The sequence below is a fragment of the Sprattus sprattus genome (assembly GCF_963457725.1).
Source record: "Sprattus sprattus genome assembly, chromosome: 3".
Taxonomy (NCBI): Eukaryota; Metazoa; Chordata; class Actinopteri; order Clupeiformes; family Clupeidae; genus Sprattus; species Sprattus sprattus.
In genome coordinates this window covers 25,086,041-25,108,540 of record NC_137922.1, presented here as the reverse complement: position 1 = coordinate 25,108,540, position 22,500 = coordinate 25,086,041, and the positions used below count along the sequence as shown (strand labels likewise).

The 22,500-nt window shown below is 45.2% G+C and overlaps 2 protein-coding genes across 2 annotated transcripts in view; one reads left to right on the top strand and one right to left on the bottom strand.

The window, feature by feature from the left end:
* The window catches only part of mgat5 (alpha-1,6-mannosylglycoprotein 6-beta-N-acetylglucosaminyltransferase), a gene marked incomplete at both ends in the record, with an annotated part of 95,351 nt that extends 88,865 nt beyond the window's left edge, over positions 1 to 6,486 (bottom strand). The window contains one exon of the mRNA XM_080835414.1: positions 6,255 to 6,486. Coding sequence (XP_080691540.1) covers positions 6,255 to 6,486 — 232 coding nt within the window. The remainder of the gene's footprint in view (positions 1 to 6,254) is intronic.
* Positions 6,485 to 22,500, top strand: part of pth2rb (parathyroid hormone 2 receptor b) — a gene marked incomplete at both ends in the record, with an annotated part of 113,461 nt that continues 97,445 nt past the window's right edge. The window contains one exon of the mRNA XM_080835413.1: positions 6,485 to 6,514. Within this exon, the coding sequence (XP_080691539.1) occupies positions 6,485 to 6,514 (30 nt within the window). The remainder of the gene's footprint in view (positions 6,515 to 22,500) is intronic.

Here is a 22,500-nt window from a genome sequence, read left to right as displayed (position 1 = left end):
CTCTAGGCGCTTTACAGAGCCCAGAACCTGAACCCCCTTAGTGCAAGCACAATGGCAACAGGGGCAAGAAAAAACTCCCTGTTAGGCAGGAAGAAACCTTAAGCAGAACCACGGCACATAAGGGGGGACCCATCCGCTTGAGGTAGGCCGGGTGGAGATAGGAAGGGGGGAAGTGGGAGGGTTGTGTAGCAGAAGAGGAAGGGAAACAACAAGTGTTGTACACAGCCAGCATTTGGTAGATGTACGTAATATACAGACATCCGGTGGTAAATACATGATACAGGCAAGACCAGTTTAGTGGGTATACACTGTGCTCGTAGGGTTACTTTTACAGGGGTTAGGAGCCGTGACAAAGACGAAGTTCTCAATTAACCTCCGTTTTGTCTAGAACACATAATTCATCCATCTTTTCACCGTTCCTACGTTACGCTACAGAATCCGCAAGCTGTCTTTTCATTCTTAGTGTCATCCTTCAAGAGAGACACGACAAACGAGACTAGGCCACACGTCACAACAAGAACCAGACTCCCACATACTGCATTATTCAATTCATCATCTCCACCTCCATCTACGGCTCATTAAGCTTCGACCAACAGCAGAGACACTTCCCGCCTAAGTGAGTGCATGGTATGGCAAAACAAAGCCTACACTGTCTCTTAGTACCCCCACAGCCTTGAACTGACATCTTACAATGAAAGGCAGGCCTCATCATCGATCCTCCACTATGAAGAAAAGACAAGGGGCCCTAATTGGCACTCTGGGATCCTTCTGAATGAAGAGTGCTTTACAAATAAAATAAATTATTATTATTATTATTATTATTATTTTGTATTAATTTCAAAGGGCAACGAGTTGCGACCTATGTGCGTGACACAAGGACAGTCCCACCCACACTCCAACAGAAGAACAAAAGGAAATCATTGATCGAACAACAACCATTCCTTTCAGGAAGTGACTCGCAATAATTTAATAATTTTTAGCAAACAGCAAAGACATCCATGAAGCACAGGTAGTATTTCATATTCAGAGCCAAGTGAATAACCCCAGATGGCAAATAAACCAAGCAAAGATTCTAATACTATTAGGAAGCTTTGGAAACTATCAGCCTACATTGATGAATTCCCTTTATGCACTTCCAAGATCATCGCAAACCTAGTGACCAGTAGTCATGGGACAGAGAGAGGGGGTGTATGGCAGTGAAAACTGAAGTTAGTCATTAACACACACACACACACACACATACACACACACACACACACACACACACACACACACACACACACACACACACACACACACAAAATCTGACCGGTTAAGCGCTCCCCCTTTCACATACAAGGAAAAAGCCGGATTAATTATCTTAGTATCAGCTACTTCTAGTTCAATTCTTAGAAACTTGCTGTAAAATGATAATTAACACCGTTACGATAACACCACAAACAAAAAGGCCACTGTGATCTTAATATGGTGGACAGTGTAGCACGGCTGTTTTGATCGCTGTAATAACTACAGGTCTCACGCAGAAGAGAAGAGACTTTAAAAACGAAAGCCTTGCTTGACTGCGGAAAACACTGGCACGTTCAGCCGTCATAAAACAGAGCAATAAAAGCTACCTTCCCACCATAATGAGAGCTCTCCACTGTATCAGGAACACATGGGAATTGTGGGAGTTTTTTTTTTTTGTTTTTTTCCACTGACAAAATCAATAAGAGAGATTCCTGTGGTGAGAAAACCCATTACAGCAATGGTCTCTGAGCAATGAATCTTAAATTCAAAGAGCTTCTTCCCGATGTTAAACACACCACCGGTTCTAACCCCTAGTTGTCATTCATGATTCCCAAATTCATTTTGACTGATGCTTTAGAGGGATAGAGTTTGACAGTCAGTGCACACACATCCTTGGACTGAAGTGCCTTTTCCTTCAAAGCTGCTCAGCAAAAACGTGAAACAACATCACGTGTGCTACAAAGCCATCAGAACATTAACGAGATCTGAAAAGGTTTTTGAACTTTGGAAAATGTGTTGGCGCTAGAGAGCTTCCAGGATTGTGTGTATATGTATTGTACTGCTTTGCTTTTTAAATGTAACAGCAGTAAAAAAAAAAAAGCAGTATTTATTGTTACACCAGGTTTTATTGCTCTTAGCTTGATTGTTCTCTCCTTTGTACGTCGTTTTGGACAAAAGTGTCTGCTAAATGTAAATGTTACTCATCAAGATCTACACCACAGACAGTAATTGCTTGAAGAAGACTAGTACTGAGCTCTCTTGGTTATAAATGTGAGAAATGTGGTTGTTTTTTCCCCAGTAGGACTGGACGAATGTATTCAGAGAGGAAGAAACTTCATAAGCCAGTGAGCAGCTATAAAACTACTGCAGGAAAATCGTTTGACTTGAAATGAGAAGCAGTGGCTGTTTTTATTAGAAGGCTGCAGTGAGTGGGTGCAGGCTTTGGGTTGAACAAATACTTTTACATACTGAGTTCATAAAGACTCATGGCCAAATCTAATGTTCGCCCCACTTCAAATGGACCCTACAGAGCTTTACCAACTATGCGGTGGCTGCCCCCAGTTTGTAGATAAAGGCGTAAAAGGTCAATATTTTCCTGACGTGCCCCCCCCCCCAGGCTGTCCTGATTAACTGTCTGGGGGACTCCCCACCCCCCCCCCCCCCAACCACACACACACACACACAAACACACACACCATTAGTGAAAGGAAACTGGGGAGTCAGGGGCACAGCTAGAGTGCTGTTCCTCCTGCAGCACAGCATTGCCTGAGTAATAATAAACTAATTTTACGCTCATCTGCTGATAATTCACCCCCTGATTAAGAGCTGTGTAATTACATCCTTATAATTATGTCATTAGAGTGGGTAGAATGGGAATCCATGCATACGCCACTGATGTCTCTCCGAGGTCAAAATGCACTGAGGACACAGGTCACAGGGCTCTGGCCAATCAAACAGCCTCGACAAAGGGCTTCGGCCAATCAAGTGGAGTCATGAACACTCATAAAAAATCATCACTCCTGAAGACAGACAGCCCTGAGATAAATCCTTGTAAGTCGCTTTGGATAAAAGTGTCTACTAAATGACGAAATAATAAAATAAAAATAATAAAGATACGTCTGCTAGACTTTAGAGGGTTTACTAAGATGAGAAGATGACGCTCCTCAAAGACACAAGGTCATCTTAGAGAGACCCTCCGTCATTTTGTAAACAAAACAGGGTTGTAACGCATTTCTGTTAAAACGTGGCTACATCTCTACTTTCCCCTCCTGCACCCGGGTCGAGGTTGCGTGAGGCTCTCCTGCAGCCCGGTCGAGGTTGCGTGAGGCTCTCCTGCGGCCCGGTCGAGGTTGTGCGAGGCTCTCTTGCGCCCCCGTCGAGGTTGCGTGAGGCTGTCCTTGCCGAGGAGCAGCGTCTGAATCAATGGCAATCTGGCTTCCTTAATGATGCCTCTGGCTGCACAGAACGGGTCTATTAGCGGCATGAATATCTTATCGATGTCGAGCAGGAGGACAAGGACACTCAGTAGGGGGATGCATCACCAGTCCGAGGTGTGACGTCACGTGGGAGCCGACATATTTATCCGTTTAAATCCCTCTCCTCTAGATGTAGCAAGCTCTGCTCACTTCCTTTAACTGACACGGATTTTGCAAGAAGACTTCACTACGAGATTCATTTGTGTGTGTGTGTGTGTGTGTGTGTGTGTGTGTGTGTGTGTGTGTGTGTGTGTGTGTGTGTGTGTGTGTGTGTGTGTGTGTGTGTGTGTGTGTGTGTGTGTGTGTGTGTGTGTGTGTGTGTGTGTGTGTGTGTGTGTGTGTGTGTGTGTGTGTGTGTGTGTGTGTGTGTGTGTGTGTGTGTGTGTGTGTGTGTGTGTGAGTGAGTGAGTGAGTGAGTGAGTGAGTGAGTGAGTGAGTGAGTGAGTGAGTGAGTGAGTGAGTGAGTGAGTGAGTGAGTGAGATCACAGGGTGGCTCTTTATGAGAAGAGCTTCCTTTTTGGGGCAGGATGTGATGCACACGTTTCCTTTTTTCCGTCTGTTCTGTAGCGAGAGAGGGAGAGGAGCGTGGTGAAGCAGCACCCGAACACCAGAGGAGGGCTGTGTGTGTGTGTGGTGTGTGTGTGTGTGTGTGTGTGTGTGTGTGTGTGTGTGTGTGTGTGTGTGAGGGGGGGCGTGTGTGTGTGTGCGTGCATGTTCCGTAGCGAGAGAGGAAGAGGAGTGTGGTGAAGCAGCAACTGAACAGCAGAGGAGGGCTGTGTGTGCTTGTGTGCGTGTTCGCGTGCGGGCGTGCGTGCGTGCGTGCGTGTGTGCGTGTTCGCGTGCGGGTGTGCGTGCGTGCGTGCGTGCGGGTGTGCGTGCGTGCGTGTTCCGTAGCGAGAGAGGAAGAGGAGCTTGGTGAAGCAGCAACTGAACACCAGAGGAGGGCTGGAAGGCTGGATGTGGAGGAGCTAACTGTAAATAATGCATTATCACATCAGGGGACGCAGCGGAGGAGGGGGGGGGGGGGTAAGGTCCTCAGGTGCAGGGAGAGACATTGTGTCTGTGTCTGTGTCTGTGTCTGTGTCTGTGTCTGTGTCTGTGTCTGTGTCTGTGTCTGTGTCTGTGTCTGTGTCTGTGTCTGTGTCTGTGTCTGTGTCTGTGTCTGTGTCTGTGTCTGTGTCTGTGTCTGTGTCTGTGTCTGTGTCTGTGTCTGTGTCTGTGTCTGTGTGTTTATGTGGAAGAAACAGAGAGCCTTGGCCTGAGCACTTGTGTTTATCTGATTGGGGGCACGCCCCTGGACGCTTTCAGAGTTTTAGAAGGGAGGAAGGGACAGAGAGAGAGAGAGAGAGAGAGAGAGAGAGAGAGAGAATGAAAGAGAGGGAGAATGACAGAGAGATAGAGAGAGAGAGGATAACAGAGAGAGGGAAAGAGTGAGTGGAAGTGGAAGAGTGAGTGAAGTCGAGAGAGAATGAAAGAAAGAGAGAGAGAGAGAGAGAGGATAACAGAGAGAGAGAATGACAGAGAGAGAGAGAGAGAGAGCGAGAGAGAGAGCGAGAGAGAGAGAGAGAGAGAGAGAGGATAACAGGGAGAGGGAAAGAGTAAGTGGAAGTGGAAGAGTGAGTGAAGTCGAGAGAGAATGAAAGAGAGAGAGAGAGAAATAGTGAGTGGAAGTGGAAGAGCGAGTGAAGTGAAGAGAAAATGAAAGAGAGAGAGAGGATAACAGAAAAGGGAGAGAGAGAGGATAACAGAGAGAGGGAAAGAGTGAGTGTAAGTGGAAGAGTGAGTGAAGTGGAGAGAGAATGAAAGAAAGAGAGAGAGAGAGAGAGAGAGAGAGAGTGAGGCGAAAGAGAGAGAGAGAGAGAGAGAGAGAGAGAGAGAGTGAGGCGAAAGCAAAGTGAAGTCGAGAGAGAGAGAGAGAGAGAAAAGAGAGTGAGGCGAAAGCAAAGTGAAGTCGAGAGAGAGAGAGAGAGAGAGAGAGAGAGAGAGAAGAAAGAGATTTCCAGAGCTCTTGCAGGGAGTGGCCCTCTGTCTTGCCTCCCATCAGTGTGTTGGTCAGTTTATGTGATTAGCTGGAATGGTGTGTCCATCAGACAACCAAGAGTGGATGAAAGCCCATCAGCCGTGGTACAAACAGCACCACCGGATCTAACCGCTCACTCCGACACGAGCGCTAATCGAGTCGAGTGTGATGTCCGAAGGGCTCTAAAGGGATGGGTGCATTACTGAGAGGAAGAGGAAGAGGAAGAAGAAGAGGAAGAAGAAGAGCAGGGACCGTTAGATCGCCTACCTTCTCTAACTCCTTGCATCTAGTACACTTGGATCACTTGAAAGTCCAGCAGAAATGTGCGTATTTTAAAATGCTGTTTTTCTTCTTGCCTCATCTGCGATCTTATCTTGGTTTAGCATACACTTTGATCTAAAGTCGGCCAACCAAGTCCACTTAAAAGAAAGGGACAAAACATAAAAAAACAGCACTCTTAATCAAGATTTTGCTGTTTTTAATTGCTACTGGGAGCAGTTTTTCAATCTCCAGAAACACACACACAGTGAGTGACTGAGTGACTGACTGAGTGACTGACTGAGTGACTGACTGAGTGACTGACTGAGTGACTGACTGACTGACTGACTGACTGACTGACTGACTGACTGACTGACTGACTGACTGACTGACTGACTGACTGACTGACTGACTGACTGACTGACTGACTGACTGACTGACTGACTGACTGACTGACTGACTGACTGAGTGCATTTGTCTCCACACACACTTACCGTAGGCGGTCATGGTGCCGACGTAAGGCCCGTCCATGACGCTGCGGTTCTCCTCCGCGAGGGCCTTGATGTAGCGCTTGCTGAGGTCAAGGATCTGCTGCCGCAGCACGGTGCTGCTCTCGTGCGTGGTGCGCTGCTGGATGGTGAAGTGGAGCAGCATCATGCCCCAGATGAAGCCGAAGCTCACCAGGAAGAAGCCCAGCTTCTGCGACGACAGCTTCAACATCACCATGGCGACGGCGGCAGGGTCAGAGACGAGGGTGGGGTCAGTGGGGTCAGGGTGCAAGTGTGTTCAAGGGGGGTGTGTGTGTGTGTGTCTAAGGGTAAGGGTGTGTGTGTGTGTGTGTGTGTCTAAGGGTAAGGGTGTGTGTGTGTGTGTGTGTGTCTAAGGGTAAGGGTGTGTGTGTGTGTGTGTGTGTGTGAGAGAGAGAGGGGGTCGGCTGGAAAGGGGTTCAGGAGACTAGCAGGTCTGTGGCTGTGGAGAGGCAGAGAGGAGACCCTGTCACGTGATCCCTCTGTCTCAGGTCCATCGTCGTCATAGAGATCCTTCTGCAGGGTACTCCCAGCCTTCAGAGCTTCATCCTGGAGGACGGAGAGAGAGAGAGAGAGAGAGAGAGAGAGAGAGAGAGAGAGAGAGAGAGAGAGAGAGAGGGAGAATTTAATTTCAATTAAATCAAATTGAACTTTATAGAATTATATGTTCAGTGGATCACAAAGAGTAATTTTTACAAAATAAGATTTAGAAAAAGATTAATATGACTTAATATGATATCATAACAGACACAGAATCCTGATAAGATGTGTTTGCTACCATGTTCCTCCTGCTAACCTCAAATCGCCATCTTCGCTTTCCCTAGTAGATCAAGTCTAAAAGCTGACAGCAAGGTTTGCGCTTCTGGGAGTATTTCACTCCCTAAATAAAAACTTCAACAGTGGAACAGTGAGTGAAGCCCATGGCATTCAATAAAACAGTGAAGGAGAGAAGGAGAGAGAGACAGAGAGAGAGGCAAAGAAGGAGAGTGGCAGAGACAGAGAGAGTCAGAGAGAGAGAGAGAGAGAGAGAGAGAGACAGAGTAAGAGAGACAGAGTAAGAGACAGAGAGAGATTGAGAGAGAGAGAGAAAGACAGACAGAGTAAGAGAGACAGAGTAAGAGACAGAGAGAGATTGAGAAAGAGAGAGAAAGACAGACAGAGTAAGAGAGACAGAGTAAGAGACAGAGAGAGAGAGAGAGAGAGACAGAGACAGAGAGAAAGAAAGACAGACAGAGTAAGAGAGACAGAGAAAGGGAGGGAGACAGAGAGGGAGAGAGGTAGACAGAGATAGAAAAAGAGATAGACAGAGAGAAAGGTGGAGGCTGGAAGTCTCGTTCTATATCATATCATAAAGCATTAACTCTACCCCGCTAATGATACATCTTCATGCTCTGTGCTAGCCTATTAACCCCGCTAATGATACATCTACGGCTCTCTGTGCTAGCCTATTTACCCCCGCTAATGATACATCTACCTACTCTGTGCTAGCCTATTAACCGGCAATGTAAATAATTGCCACCATCAACATAGTTTTCTGTTTCATTGCTCTACCTACCCTTGTAATAGTAACCTTACGAGCACACTGTATACCCACTTAGCAGTTCTACAATACTTGAATCCCATCTCCCCATGTTATCGCTAGTGATTTAGAATGTCATGTATATACCATCTGATCTCTGATGTACCTTTGCCACATGTTACATGAGTCTTGGCGCTGTATACAAATCATTTAATGTAATTGAATATATGCTAGTCAAACCTGAAATGTTATATATTTTAGTCAAACCTCAAAACTTTCAAGTCACACTTGCGCTTGTAAGAAAACAGATACGCTCTTCAGATACCATAGTTTAACAGGCACAGATACAATGATTACAAACTGCACTGCAAGGAAGACTCAACAAGCACAGATACAATGATTACAAACTGCACTGCAAGTAAGACTCAACGAGCACAGATACAATGATTACAAACTGCACATCAAAGAAGACTCAACCAGCACAGATACAATGATCACAAACTGCACTGCAAGGAAGTCAGTAACTGTGACATTCTCTTCCTTGGCCCTGTGGATGGCTGTGGCTTTGCAGACAGGAGAAACTAATCAATATTTACTTCCAAGCCGGAGACAAGAGACTCAACATAAACCTGAGGGGAAAATGGAAATGAAAAAAAGGCCGAGAGCTCTGCTACTCATTACACACAGACACACACTCACACATCAAATGTACTTACACACACAGGCACTCACAGACACACATACTGAAACACACACACAGAGACACACATACTGAAACACACACACAGAGACACACATACAATCACACACACACAGAGACACACATACAATCACACACACACACACACACACACACACACACACACACACACACAAACACACACATCCATACAGACAGACAGACAGTCAGTGAGACAGACAAACACACACAGACACACACAGACACACACACACACACACACACACACAGACAGTCAGTGAGACAGACAAACACACACAGGCACACACAGGCACACACACACACACACACAGTCCTGGCATGGGTTCTCATCTACCGACCGTCCTGAAAGGTGGGCTATGTAAGCAGGCATGAAAGTGGTGCTTGATTCCTCCCCGGATGGCAGAAAAACAGGAAATGTTTTTGAGTGGAGAGGGAGAGAGAGAGAGAGAGAGAGCGAGAGAGGGGGAGAGAGAGGGAGAGAAAGAGAGGGAGAGAGAGAGGGAGAGAGCAATATGGAGAGGGAGAGAGAGGGGGGGGGGAGAGAGAGGGAGAGAGGGAGGGAGAGAGCGATATGGGGGCAGGACAGTTTCTGACCACTCTGCCCACTCATCTTCTGCCAAAACACCAGACCTGCACTCAGCCACCACCACACTTCAAAACAAGCCCACCGCCCCGGAATGCACCGGAACGCACCGGGGAGAGGAGAGTGCGTTCTGCAGCACAGGCAGAGGAGATGTGGAGGGGACATCAGGCACAGCTGTACCACCCAGGGGGTCTACCAACACACACACACTAACACACACACACACACACACACACACACACACACACACACACACACACACACACACACACACACACACACACAAAGTTTGGGCAACTACAGACTACAGGGACAGTGTGTCTCTCTTCTGCCCCTACCAGATAGCAGGGTCAGCTGACACAGGGATGAGTAGAGTGGAGAAGAGACTGATCAAGAACATGAAACATTGGCTCTGTAAAGTGCTTTGAGACAATTTGATTGTTTTGGCACAATATAAATAACAGATTGAATGGAATTGAATTGAATTTGCAGTCCATGAGCTTTTTCTCTCTCATGGTTCCCACCCAATTCCTTCCCAACATTTCAAAACATTTCCATGGATTTACAAGGACACTTAATGGAACTTCCATTCCATTCCATTCCACTTGTAAGGGCCTAAAAGCACATATTTTGTAAGGTTTTGTAAGGGCCTGAAATGCATATTTTGTAAGGTTCCATAGGGGAGACCTTTGAAAACCCCTTATGTCGCTGTGTGGACAGATGCAGGCTGAGCTGCGTCCTCCAAAGCCTCCACCACGTTCTCAGCGGCAATGAGTAGAAAATCTATTTCTGATTGGCAGACGCATCATGGATGTTAGCCAACTTGTCCTCTATTGGAAATATGACTGGGGTTGTTCCAGTGGTACAGGAGGTAGAGGAATCATAGTGTTTGGAAGGTTGCTAGGTCGATTCCCCACTCCTCCTTACCAAGTGTGGAAGTGTCCTTGAGCAAGACACTGAACCCCTAACTGCTCCTGATGTATAAAATGCAAAAATTCCTTGTAAGTCGCTTTGGATAAAAGCGTCTGCTAAATGATTAAATGTAAATGTAAATGTACATGCAGATGAGAAGGGCAGGCTGACTTCACTGGGGAAACTGTGTTTGATCAAACTATGCTTTGCTGATGTTGGTCTCTGGTGTGTGCGTGCCTGTGTGCGTGTGTTTGTGTGTGTGTGTGTGTCCCTTGCCTGCTTACAAGTTCAGGTTCATTAATGTCCATAATTTACAAGTTAATTAGTTTGAAACCAGTCATTGAACAAATAGACTAAGGAACTATTGCCAAGTTTGGAGAGGAAGATCTACCTGATATACCTTCCTCTCCCTCCTGCTTCGATGCAAGTGTTCAAGTCAAAAGCCCTGATAGAATGTTAGACATGGAGTGAGAGAGAGGGGGACAGAGAGAAAGAGAGGGAGGGAGGGAGAGAGCATGAGAGGGTAAGGACACAAGAGGTAGAGAAGGAGAAAGAGAGAGAGTGTGTGTGTGTGTGTGTTTTGCTGATATTGGTCTCTGGTGGAAACAGGAAAAGTGGTGAGTACACGTTTTAGCGGGAAACAGAGAACGTGATTCAGTTCAGGGAGAAATGGTGAGTCAAGGAGAGGATCATTTCCAGAAATGACCTCGGGAGGCTTGTTTTCAACTGGTGAAACAGACTTGACCATTATCAATGGTATTTTAAAGGTTTTCAAATGGAATGTTAAATAAAGGGTTTTAAAGGTCAAAAGTCTCTCTCCTCATCACTCTCTCTTCACCTTCCATCTCCCTCTTAGTTCATCCCCCTCTTTTTGCCTTCACAAACTCACACTCTTTTTCTCTCTATCCCTCCGTCATCCTCTCTGTCTCTCATTCACTCGACCCCCCCCTCCTCCCCACCCCCCCATACCGAGGGGCAGTCTCACAAACATCTAAAACAACAATGAGGTCACACTGCACTTATCCCCCCCCCCCCCCCAGTTCGCTCTGAGACAGTAAGTCACGTTCGCTCCTCTGAACGGAAAAAAGAAAAACAATAAAGAGAAAAACACTTCCCATGAGAAAAGGAAGCTATGGTAGGCCAAAGGGCTGCTGTATGAATTATGCATTACAGTTGCTGATTAATGTACTTTAATCACTAGGTTACCAGCACTTGCCTCATGTAATGGCTCTACGCCATTGGCAAATAGGAAACCATTACTTCCTGTGCCTACTAATTTATAACACATATGCGGATGAGTCTTCGTGTTGTGTCAAAAAGACTCTGTTTGTGCCTGTGGTCTCTTCACACAGTAGAATGGAACAGAAAAGCCTTTATTGTGATTGGACTTGCATACATCATCCTTCCTGTCCCACCTTGCAAGGATTGGCTGCCGTCTTTGTCTACATTTGGTCGTAACAGGTGTTGGTTAGGGATAGAGCTGCAACGATTAGTCGACGAAATCGACTAAGTCGATTGTGAAAAATGGTCGACGGGGATTTGTGTTGTCGACGCGTCATATAATATAAAAAAAAAAAAAAAAAAAAAAAAAAATTCTTTGCAGACGCTAACAGAGCTACCGGTACTTTTCATTCGGAATTGCATATAGGAAGTGCGAAATAGCTGCGAAAAGCGAATTATTCTGAGATGGCTCATGGAAACAATACACAAAGCTTGGTTTAGCAGCTGCTGCATATCAGATATGGCTAACAGAAAAGTTGTCATTTTTCTCAATGATGGTCAATTATTAGTAGTTTAAGAAGTACTACAGTATTTCAAAGAGAACGGGCTGTGGGAGCATAAGAACAGTAAGTGTCTAGCAGCAATTATCATAGACATATATCTATAACTTATTGTAAGGTTTACTCTTAAATGTTTGAAAACAGAACGTCTCATGGAGGATGCTTGCTAACGCTATTTTAGTTATGTTGAGTGCAATGCGGTAAATCAGTGAATTATCAGAGTAGCCTGTATTTTCGTTTGTTCTGAATAGATAACCTCCTCCACTTAGCAATCTTCAAACAAAAGATTGTGGATTTTTTTTTTTTCATATGTTGAATTTGAATGTCACCTGCAGCTCAGTTATGTTGCACTTGCAGGGGCTTGATTGCTATTTTGAGTTCCTTTTAAAACTTTCTCTTTACTTTTAAAACTTTATTTGCACTTTCTCTTTACTTTTATAAGCATATTTTGCACTCTTAATTTGTATTACTATTTAATGTATTTATTATGATGATTACATTTGTATTAACTTGTTACTCAAATACATTTGAAATTCAAATTCCAACATTTTGAATCATTTTTTAAATTTATGGAAATAATCGTTAGATTAGTCGATTAATCGAAAAAAAAAGTCGATAGATTAATCGATTACCAAAATAATCGTTAGTTGCAGCCCTAGTTAGGGACGTCTCATAGATGGACTTAACTGTGACAAAACTGTCACATTCATACTGACTATGGTCAGCCATTAACACCATGTTAGCACTCTAAATTAAAGGTTACTGCTGTTCGTCTCTGCCAAGGCAAAGCTCATTATAAAGTCTGCTTTCCAGACATCCAGTTTGCAGAATCAGCAGGGTTCTCTTTTTGCAGTCTTCTCTTTGCCTCCTCTACCCTTCCTCTCTCTTCCCTTCTTTCTTCCTCTTTTGTTTTCATCTCCCCACTCCTCTCCTCTCTCCCTCCCTCCTCCTCTCTTCTCTCCTCACCTTGTATCTCCCCACCGCTCCACTCCTCTACTCTCTCCCTCCTCTTTTCTCTCCTCTCCTTGTATCTCCCCACCGCTCAACTCTTCTCTTCTCTCTTTGTTTCTCTCCCTCCTCTTCTCTTGTCTCCATCCTCTTCTCTTTTCTCATCTTCTCTCCTCTCCTCACCTCACCTCACCTCATCTCATCTCATCTCTCCTCTCCTCTCCTCTCCTCTCCTCTCCTCTCCTCTTCTCTTCTCTTCTCTCCTCTCCTTTCAAATTCAAATAACTTTATTAGCACAACCATTCATGTACAGTGTTACCAAAGCATAGTGTTATATAAATAAAACAACAACAACAACAAAAGAGATAAACAACCGTCAACCACGAAGCTAACTGGGAAGAACCACACAAACATGAACACACAAGAGGGAATGCGGATTCTTCATACATATGAGCGAACTGTATACGGTGAATGGTGATTAGAATCGTTTTAGTATCTTTAATGCCAATGGGAATCTGCCTTATTCTGCCTCGCATGAATTTGTGGATGTTTTTATTTGAACCCTTTATTTGAATAAATTCTGCATTCAGAGAAACTATGGGATGTTTGTCCCATCTAGTGTAGTCAAGCTTACTGAGTGGGCCGCCTATCTCACATCCATACCATGCAATTGGCATAATGACAAGATGTCAGAAACCTTGCAACAGATTTGAATTGGAACCTGTATTTTATAGAGATTTTTGATGGCAAAGAGTTCTATCAGCTTTTTCCTTCAGCGCATTCACTGCAAGGCCACAGAGTTTCAGGCCAAGGTAATCTTTGGAAGATCACAATCTCGGTTTTTGCTAAACTAACCGTCAGGGCCAGTTCTGACAGAAGTGCTGTAGCAGATCCAGGTGCTGCTGTAGCTCCTGTTCTCTGTGTGTGTGTGTGTGTGTGTGTGTGTGTGTGTGTGTGTGTGTGTGTGTGTGTGTGTGTGTGTGTGTGTGTGTGTGTGTGTGTGTGTGTGTGTGTGTGTGTGTGTGTGTGTGTGTGTGTGTGTGTGTGTGTGTGTGTGTGTGTGTGTGTGTGTGTGTGTGTGTGTGTGTGTGTGTGTGTGTGTGTGTGTGTGTGTGTGTGTGTGTGTGTGTGTAACGTTTTTAACCGCTGGTGAAGACTGGGGATCTAAGCCCCCTGTTCCAGACCTCAGGAAAGCAGCCATCTTAGAAGGACCTTCTGAAGCTCAGTGCTGTCCTTCAGCATGTCAGTTCTGAAGCTGTCAGAGGCTGTCAGGTCCACATGCTTTTTCAGCTTGGAGTTTATGGAGTGCAATAAGTACTCCCTTCAAAGACTTTACTAACTCACTGCAATAAGTACTCCCTTCAAAGACTTTACTAACTCACTGCAATAAGTACTCCCTTCAAAGACTTTACTAACTCACTGCAATAAGTACTCCCTTCAAAGACTTTACTACCTCACAGCAATAAGTACTCCCTTCAAAGACTTTACTAACTCACTGCAATAAGTACTCCCTTCAAAGACTTTACTACCTCACAGCAATAAGTACTCCCTTCAAAGACTTTACTACCTCACAGCAATAAGTACTCCATTCAAAGACTTTACTAACTCACTGCAATAAGTACTCCCTTCAAAGACATTTTACCACATGTTTTTTATATTCTATACTTCTGTATTTTCAATGTTTCAATGTGTCTATGCTCTATGCTTTGGCAACTCTATTTTCTTTAAATGGTCATGCCAATGAAGCAAATTGAGAGACAGAGACAGACATAGAGAGAGAGACAGACAGAGGGGGAGGGGTGGAGAGAGACAGACAGAGAGAGAGACAGAGATAGAGACAGACAGAGAGAGAGGGGTGGAGAGAGACAGAGAGACAGACAGAGAGAGAGACAGACAGAGAGAGAGAGACAGAGAGAGACAGACAGACAGACAGAGAGACAGAGGGAGACAGAAAGAGACAGTCAGTGTGAGAGACAGACAGAGAGAAAGAGAGACAGAGAGAGAGAGAGAGACAGACAGAGAAAGAGAGAGAGAGAGAGAGACAGACAGAGAGAGAGAGAGATGGTTTTGCACGTAGTGAACAGGAAGCGGTTGGCTCCCATCATGCAGCACAAACCCACAGGAGCGGCTGTCTCTGGTCATCGCTCCACCGAAGCAGTCGTGTGAAACTCACAGCCGACCTGACGTCATTTACTGCCAAAACCACAGCTCCTTCACCGGGGGAGAGGCATGCTAGTGTGCTATTCTCAGCGCTAGTCGCCCCCAAGGTCTGCATCTATAGGCAGAGAATGCTAAATTAGCCTAGCCCAGCGGCACTAATAAAGTGCGTGACATTTCTCTCTGAAACGATGACAACCTGCCGCACCCCTTTGTTTACTGTTTGGCCGGGCAGCTAACTCAAGCGGCGACAGAGAGGGGAGTGAGAGGGGGGAGAAATGAACACTGTTGATTTAGGGCTGGAAGTCCTTCAAAGGAGAGGAGAGGAGAGGAAAGGAGAGACGGAGTGCGGTCAATCTCTGGCAGGGTGCACGAGGAAGATAAATGAATCCCGCCCCATCAAACAAATCAATTAAATCCCCTCTCCTCCGGCTTCAAAAGCAAACTCACACACGCTTTAAAGAGCTGTTTTTCTCCATTATTAGCATTTAGACCGAGCAGAGCAGAGCGGAGCGGAGCGGCAAGGCTTCACAGACGACTGGCAAGTGCTTCCCGTTCACACCTCCTTTGAAATGGAAACTTTGGGTTCACCCCCCCCCCGTAAAAGGTGCCGCTAACGAGGCCACAGCCCACAGAGAGCCCTGGGTAGGAGATGGCTACTTCAATCACACTTATGGTTAGACATGGACATGGACACACCCAGAGGAAATGCATGCCCGTAGAAAACACTAATCTAACTTCCTGCTAGCCTGGAGTCTCCAATATAACGCAATATTTCATGGCTCCAATATTCATGGCCGTTCTCTCTAGTGGTTGCTATGGGTTACGCAGGAACCAAAGAGGGTTGGCTAGATGACTCACTCGTGAGAACTACATGAATGGCCAGACAGAGATCCATCATACCAAATGTGGATGAAGTGGATGAAGCAGCACATTTTACTCTGTGTGTCTGTGTGTGTGTGTGTCTCTGTGTGTGTCTGTGTGTGTGTCTGTGTGTGTGTCTGTGTGTGTGTGTGTGTGTGTGTGTGTGTCTGTGTGTGAGTCTATCGGTGTCTGTGTGTGTCTGTGTGTGTCTGTGTGTGTCTGTCTGTGTCTGTGTCTGTGTGTGTGTCTGTGTGTGTGTCTGTGTGTGTGAGTCTGTGGGTGTCTGTGGGTGTGACTGTGTCTGTCTGTGTCTGTCTGTGTCTGTCTGTGTGTGTGACTCTGTGTCTGTCTGTGTGTTTCTCTGTGTGTGTGTGTGTGTGTGTGTCTGTGTGTGTGTGTGTGTCTGTGTGTGTGTGTGTGTGTCTGTGTGTGTGTGTGTGTGTGTGTGTTTGTCTGTGTGTGTGTGTGTGTGTGTGTGTGTGTGTCTGTGTGTGTGAGTGTGTGTCTGTGTCTGTCTGTCTGTGTCTGTCTGTCTGTCTGTGTCTGTCTGTGTCTGTCTGTGTCTGTCTGTGTCTGTCTGTGTCTGTCTGTGTCTGTCTGTGTCTGTCTGTGTGTGTGACTCTGTGTCTGTCTGTGTGTTTCTCTGTGTGTGTGTGTGTGTGTGTGTGTGTGTGTGTCTGTGTGTGTGTGTGTGTGTCTGTGTGTGTGTGTGTGTCTGTGTCTGTGTGTGTGTGTGTGTGTGTGTGTGTGTGTGTTTGTCTGTGTGTGTGTGTGTGTGTGTGTGTGTGTGTCTGTGTGTGTGAGTGTCTGTCTGTGTCTGTCTGTGTCTGTCTGTGTCTGTCTGTGTCTGTCTGTGTGTGTGACTCTGTGTCTGTCTGTGTGTTTCTCTGTGTGTGTGTGTGTGTGTGTGTGTGTGTCTGTGTGTGTGTGTGTGTGTCTGTGTGTGTGTGTGTGTCTGTGTCTGTGTGTGTGTGTGTGTGTGTGTGTGTGTGTTTGTCTGTGTGTGTGTGTGTGTGTGTGTGTGTGTGTGTGTCTGTGTGTGTGAGTGTCTGTCTGTGTCTGTCTGTGTCTGTCTGTGTCTGTCTGTGTCTGTCTGTCTCTGTCTGTCTGTGTCTGTCTGTCTGTGTCTGTCTGTCTGTGTCTGTCTGTCTGTCTGTGCGTGTCTGTGCGTGTCTGTCTGTGCGTGTCTGTGCGTGTCTGTGCGTGTCTGTGCGTGTCTGTGCGTCTTTTCTATGGCTATGAGTAATTTCTTTTAAATCAAATATAAGGCCCAATATCAGACTGTTAATAAACCAAATGGCCTGCTTCTCTTTTAAGTAGTTACTGAAAAGAGAAGCAGGCCATTTGGTTTATTACAGTGCATGAAATGCCCTGTATTGTTATTCCTAGGCATTTTCTTCTTCTTCTTCTTCTTCTTCTTATTCTTCTTACCTTTTTCTGCGATTAATTCAGCTCGAACCGCTTAACGTAGAAACTTCATTCAAACTTTGTCGCGTAGGTCTTGTAAAGGACACTTATGCTATGTATTTTTCATTTTTCTAAACTTTATACTTTTTAAGTTATTAAAGAAAAACGAATCTAAATTTTCCCATTGACTTACATTGGGCCATTATGACATCATAATAGGGTAATTAAACTGGCTTGCACCTGTGCTTCACTGACACCTGCGGCAAGCCTCCAAGGGTCCTCTTCTCTCTGTACCTCTCCATTCAACTGTATAACTAGGAATATTAATAGACACCTTCCATACTCTACTTTTTTTTTCTCTCTATCACTCTCACTCTACTTTCTCTCACACTCCATCTCTCTGCTTCACTCTTTTTTTCTCCTTCTTTCAATATTTTCACTCTCTCTTTACTGTCTTTACCCAGAGCCACTCTTGTTCACTCTTCTTTCCTTACTTTGTTTCTTCCTCTCTTCTTTCCTTTCTTTCCTTCTTTCTACTCTTCTTTCCTTTCTTCTTTCCTTCTTCCACTCTTCTTACCTTTTTCTTTTCTTCTTTCCTTCTTTCACTCTTCTTTCTTTTCTTCTTATCTTCTTCGGCTCTTCTTCCCTTCTTCCACTTTTCTTTCCTTCTTCCACTCTTCTTTCCTTCTTCCACTCTTCTTTCCTTCTTCCACTCTAATTTCCTTTCTTCACTCTTCTTTCCTTTCTTCTCCCCTTCTTCTTTCTTTCTTCCACTCTTCTTTCCTTTCTTCACTCTTCTTTCCTTTCTTCTTTCCTTCTTCAACTCTTCTTTCCTTCTTTTACTGTTCTTTCCTTTCTTCCTTCCTTCTTTCACTTTTCTTTTATTCGTTCTTTCTTAACTTTTGCATTTCATGCACTGGTATTTCCTTCAGGAAATGCATTTTCTAGTTAACAGATTGTTATAAGTAGTTTGTGAACAATAACACAAATAAATAGGACTTAAGAGGAGCAGTAGTGATTATAATGATTAAATATCATTGATTGAGTAATCACACCAGTATTAAATTGCATCTCATTGATCGAGTAAACACATCGGTTATAAATCGAAAGCAACACATGCTGTTCACAGAGTATCTGTATTTTCTCAGGGACTGGTTTTTAGAGAAAGAGATCGCACCATCATGAGAGACGGCTGACAGAGGTCACATTGAGGATGTTTCTGCAACTGCTTTGCCTGGGACGGAAATTCATGCAGGTCAGAGCCCGCACCACCTCAACGTCAACGGAGTGCATCAACCATGACTGCTTTGGCTGCACTTGTTCCATATGCAGCAACACACACACACACACACACACACACACACACACACACACACACACACACACACACACACACAAACACACAAACACACACACCTGACCTGCTCAACAAGCTGCTCCTAATGCACTCTGGAAGGTGGAGGAGTCGAAAAAACCAACTGCAGCATTTTTATAAGTTTTAGGTTGGGTGAGGAATGTATCACACACACACACACACACACACACACACACACACACACACACACATCATTTCTGCAGATGTGATATTTTTCATATGGGAAAAGCCTCTGGGCGCTTACTGCTACAGCACTGTTAAAGTTCTGCAGTTAATGCTGATAACTACAGCTTGCCTCTAACAGATCAGCCAGAGAGGGAGGGAGAGCGAGAGAGAGAGAGAGAGAGAGAGAGAGAGAGAGGGAGAGAGAGAGAGTAAAAGAGAGAGAGAAAGAGAGAGGGAGAGAGAGATTAAAAGAGAGAAAGAGAGAGAGGGAGAGAGAGAGAAAAAGAGAGAGAGAAAGAGAGAGGGAGAGAAAGAGAAAAAGAGAGAGATGGAAAGTGAAAGAAAGGGAGGTGAGACATGGAGGAGGGAGAGAGAGAGGGGGGAGACAGAGAGAGAGAGAGAGAGGGGCAAGGGGGAGAGACACGAGAGAGGGAGAATTAACAAGAGTAGAAGGAGAGAGGGGCACAGGCAGAATAAGGGAGTGATAGAGAAAACGAGAGGAGAGGAAGAGAGAGGGGCAGAGAGAGAGAGAGAGGAGAGGAAGAGAGGGAGAGGTAGAGAATGAGAGGAAGAGAGAGGGATAGAGGGAGAGAGATAGGAGAGGAAGAGAGGGACAGAGGGAGAAAGAAAGAGACAGCATTACAGAGATGAAAGAAAGAAAGAAACACTGTAGAGAGAGAAGATGTGTGCATGTGTGTGTGTGTGTGTGTGTGTGTGTGTGTGTGTGTGTGTGTGTGTGTGTGGAGTGCCTGGCCTTCACTACTCACTCTGCTGATAAGAGGTGCAGTGCTATTCTAGCTCTCTCCACATCTCACTCTCAGATCCGCTGCCTAGGCTAGGCTTATGCACGACCACACACACACACACACACACACACACACACACACACACACACACACACACCACACACACACACACACACAGACACAGACACACCTAGGCCTGTCGCGATATGCAATAAATCAATTAATTGCGCGATAAATTAAAATGAGCGATAATTTTTTGCCGGCTGCAATAAATTCCATTCGCACGCTTCAAAGTAACTGGATATCAAAAGTTTTTAATCCGGTGTATCTGCCCTCTCGGCGGATTGGTGTTTTTTTTTTTGCCCCAACTGAATTCTTCAAGGTAGCGCGCAGGGCTAGGCATTCAGTTGGTGATGGTTATTATTTCCTGCAGCGCCGCCTTAAGGCCGAGCTGAGGGCACAATAAATGAACCCCCTCGTCACGTGTCAGTCACTTGTAGAATTGGTCTCTATGTGGGAGGCGGAGCCCTGGCGTTGCACAGTGCAGAGTGCAGCATGAAAGTACCGAGAGGAGAAGAGCAAGAGAAAAAACATTTGGAAGAATAAAAAGATGGAGTTGGTGTCTAAGCCGAACGCGACAGCTGCCGTGTGGGAGCACTTCGGCTTCAAACCCAACGGCCGGGGCGAACCAAATAACCTATGCGAGCCGACATGTCGCATTTGTTTGAAAACAATATTAACAAAACGCGGCAATAAAACAAACCTGCATCTTCACCTAAAACACAATCACCCGATGCAGTTTTCCCAGCTTGGGAAAAAACAATCAGATGGGAAGTCTCCGTCTTCCCAACAGTCAGGGGCGGACCGGACGGACGGGCAAACCGGGCAGTTGCCCAGGGCCTCGGCCACCAGGGGGGCCTCGTCGTATTTCCGATTTTTTTATTTTTTTTTGCTAATTAAAATAAATCACTTGGCATTGCAAAATAATGACAATTCATAATAAGCATGAAAAACGATTATTTTCTTTTCAGTATCAGCTTAAAAATGTATCTTAATTCCATCATGGAACAAATTATTCCAGGTCACGTGACTTTTCTGTCACTGACAATTTTTCGTGTGGTGACGTGTGTGGTCGCAAAGTTACGCGTGAAACGTCTTTTAAGTGGCGAGAAAAGAAAGAGGAAAGGGCAGGATGAGAAGTTCAGGGAGAAATTACCTAAGGTAACACACAATTTCCTACCAAGGAATTCGTCCGTGGAAGTGGAAGAAATATCTGATAATGTGTCGAGTTCATCTGATAATGTTTCAAGTGCGGCTAAGCCAAGTTTAGCGATTGCTAACAGCAGCAGCAGACAATAAGCTTGTAGTGACACCAACGAGCTCTGCCTGCTTTGCTTCTACAAACGGTGAGCCATCATGTACCACAGCTGCCCATATCCGAGACACTGTCACACCCGCACTGACGACGACACGCATGATACTGCCATGGTCATGAACACAGCTCAAGCACAGCTGGCTGATAACGACAGCGGTGATGTCAACAATGTGAGTACATCAGAATTGAAATGGTTAAAACAGTACCTGTACATATTTGGAAGTTTCAGTTGAAAGCTTTCAGAAACAGAACTATAAAGCATTAATCAAATGTAACAAGTAACATTGTTTTGATTAAGCAATAAAAAAGTTACACTACTAAAACACTGCACTCAAAACCTCATAATTAAAATAATTTACAACTGTTTAATTGTTAAAGTCATATACTCACAATAAATGTCAGTTCCACATAACATTAAAACGATTTTTTTTTTTTGGGGGGGGGGGGGGCCTCAACATTGTTCTTTGCCCAGGGCCTCCATTTTGCTAAAACCGCCCCTGCCAACAGTCCACAATCACTGGGGCGTTTAGTCGGCAAACAAAGTACAAACAGGACAGCGCAAAATGGTGCGCGCTCACTGACTGTGTAGTTCGCTTCATTGCTAGAGAGATGATGCCCTTTAGAACCGTGGAAAAGCCTGCATTTCGACGAATGCTGCAAACATTTGACAGCCAGTTCGAATTGCCTGGGAGAACATCCGTGTGTTTGGTTTTTATTCAAGAGCATTTTTGGTTAAAATAATTGTATTTATTGTTTTTGGATGTTTTGTTAATTAATTCTGGATATTTTAAATGTCTTCCAGATGTCCAGTTCCAGTGTTCTTTAAAAAATACAAGTTTATTGATCTTCGAAAGGGTGTACTTGCATTATTATGCCATTATCATTATATAAGTTGAAAATGGTGTAAAAACGGCAATATTATCGCTTATCGCAATAATTTCTGGGGCAATTAATCGCACAGAAAAATGTGTTATCGTGACAGGCCTAGACACACCTCTATCCCAGTGCCGCTCAGGTAACCCAGTACCAAAACACTTCCCCCTGCCACCAGATAAAAACACTAATAATGACAGAAGGAAAGAGAGAAAGAGAGAGAGAGAGAGAGAGAGAGAGAGAGAGAGAGAGAGAGAGAGAGAGAGAGAGAGAGAGAGAGAGAGGGGGGCTCATTGGCAGGCTGTGTGGAACTGCTCTCCGCTCACAGCATAACAATAAGAGGTGGAGAATGGGGAGGCTGAGTCCTCTGGCGCTCGATTCTGCTCTGGCCGTTTCCTTTTTTACACTGCCTCCCTCGTGAAAGCGGGTGTTGACAGTGTGCTTGGGGTTTTGGAGCGAGGCCTGCTGCCCTGTTTGGGCTGACACCGTGACAGAGATTGGAGAGGAGAGGAGAGGAGAGGAGAGTAGAGGAGAGGAGAGGAGAGTGAAGTCAACACCCCGAGAATGCATCACCGTAAATCAAACACACATAGGCATGGGCTGGCATGCACGGACACACACACACACACACACATGCGCACGCACACACACACACACACACACACACACACACACACACACACACACACACACACACACACACACACACACACACACACACACACACACACGACACCTGTCTTCATTTCAGCTGAGAAGTCCCTTTGAGGTTATTGCCTCTCATGTG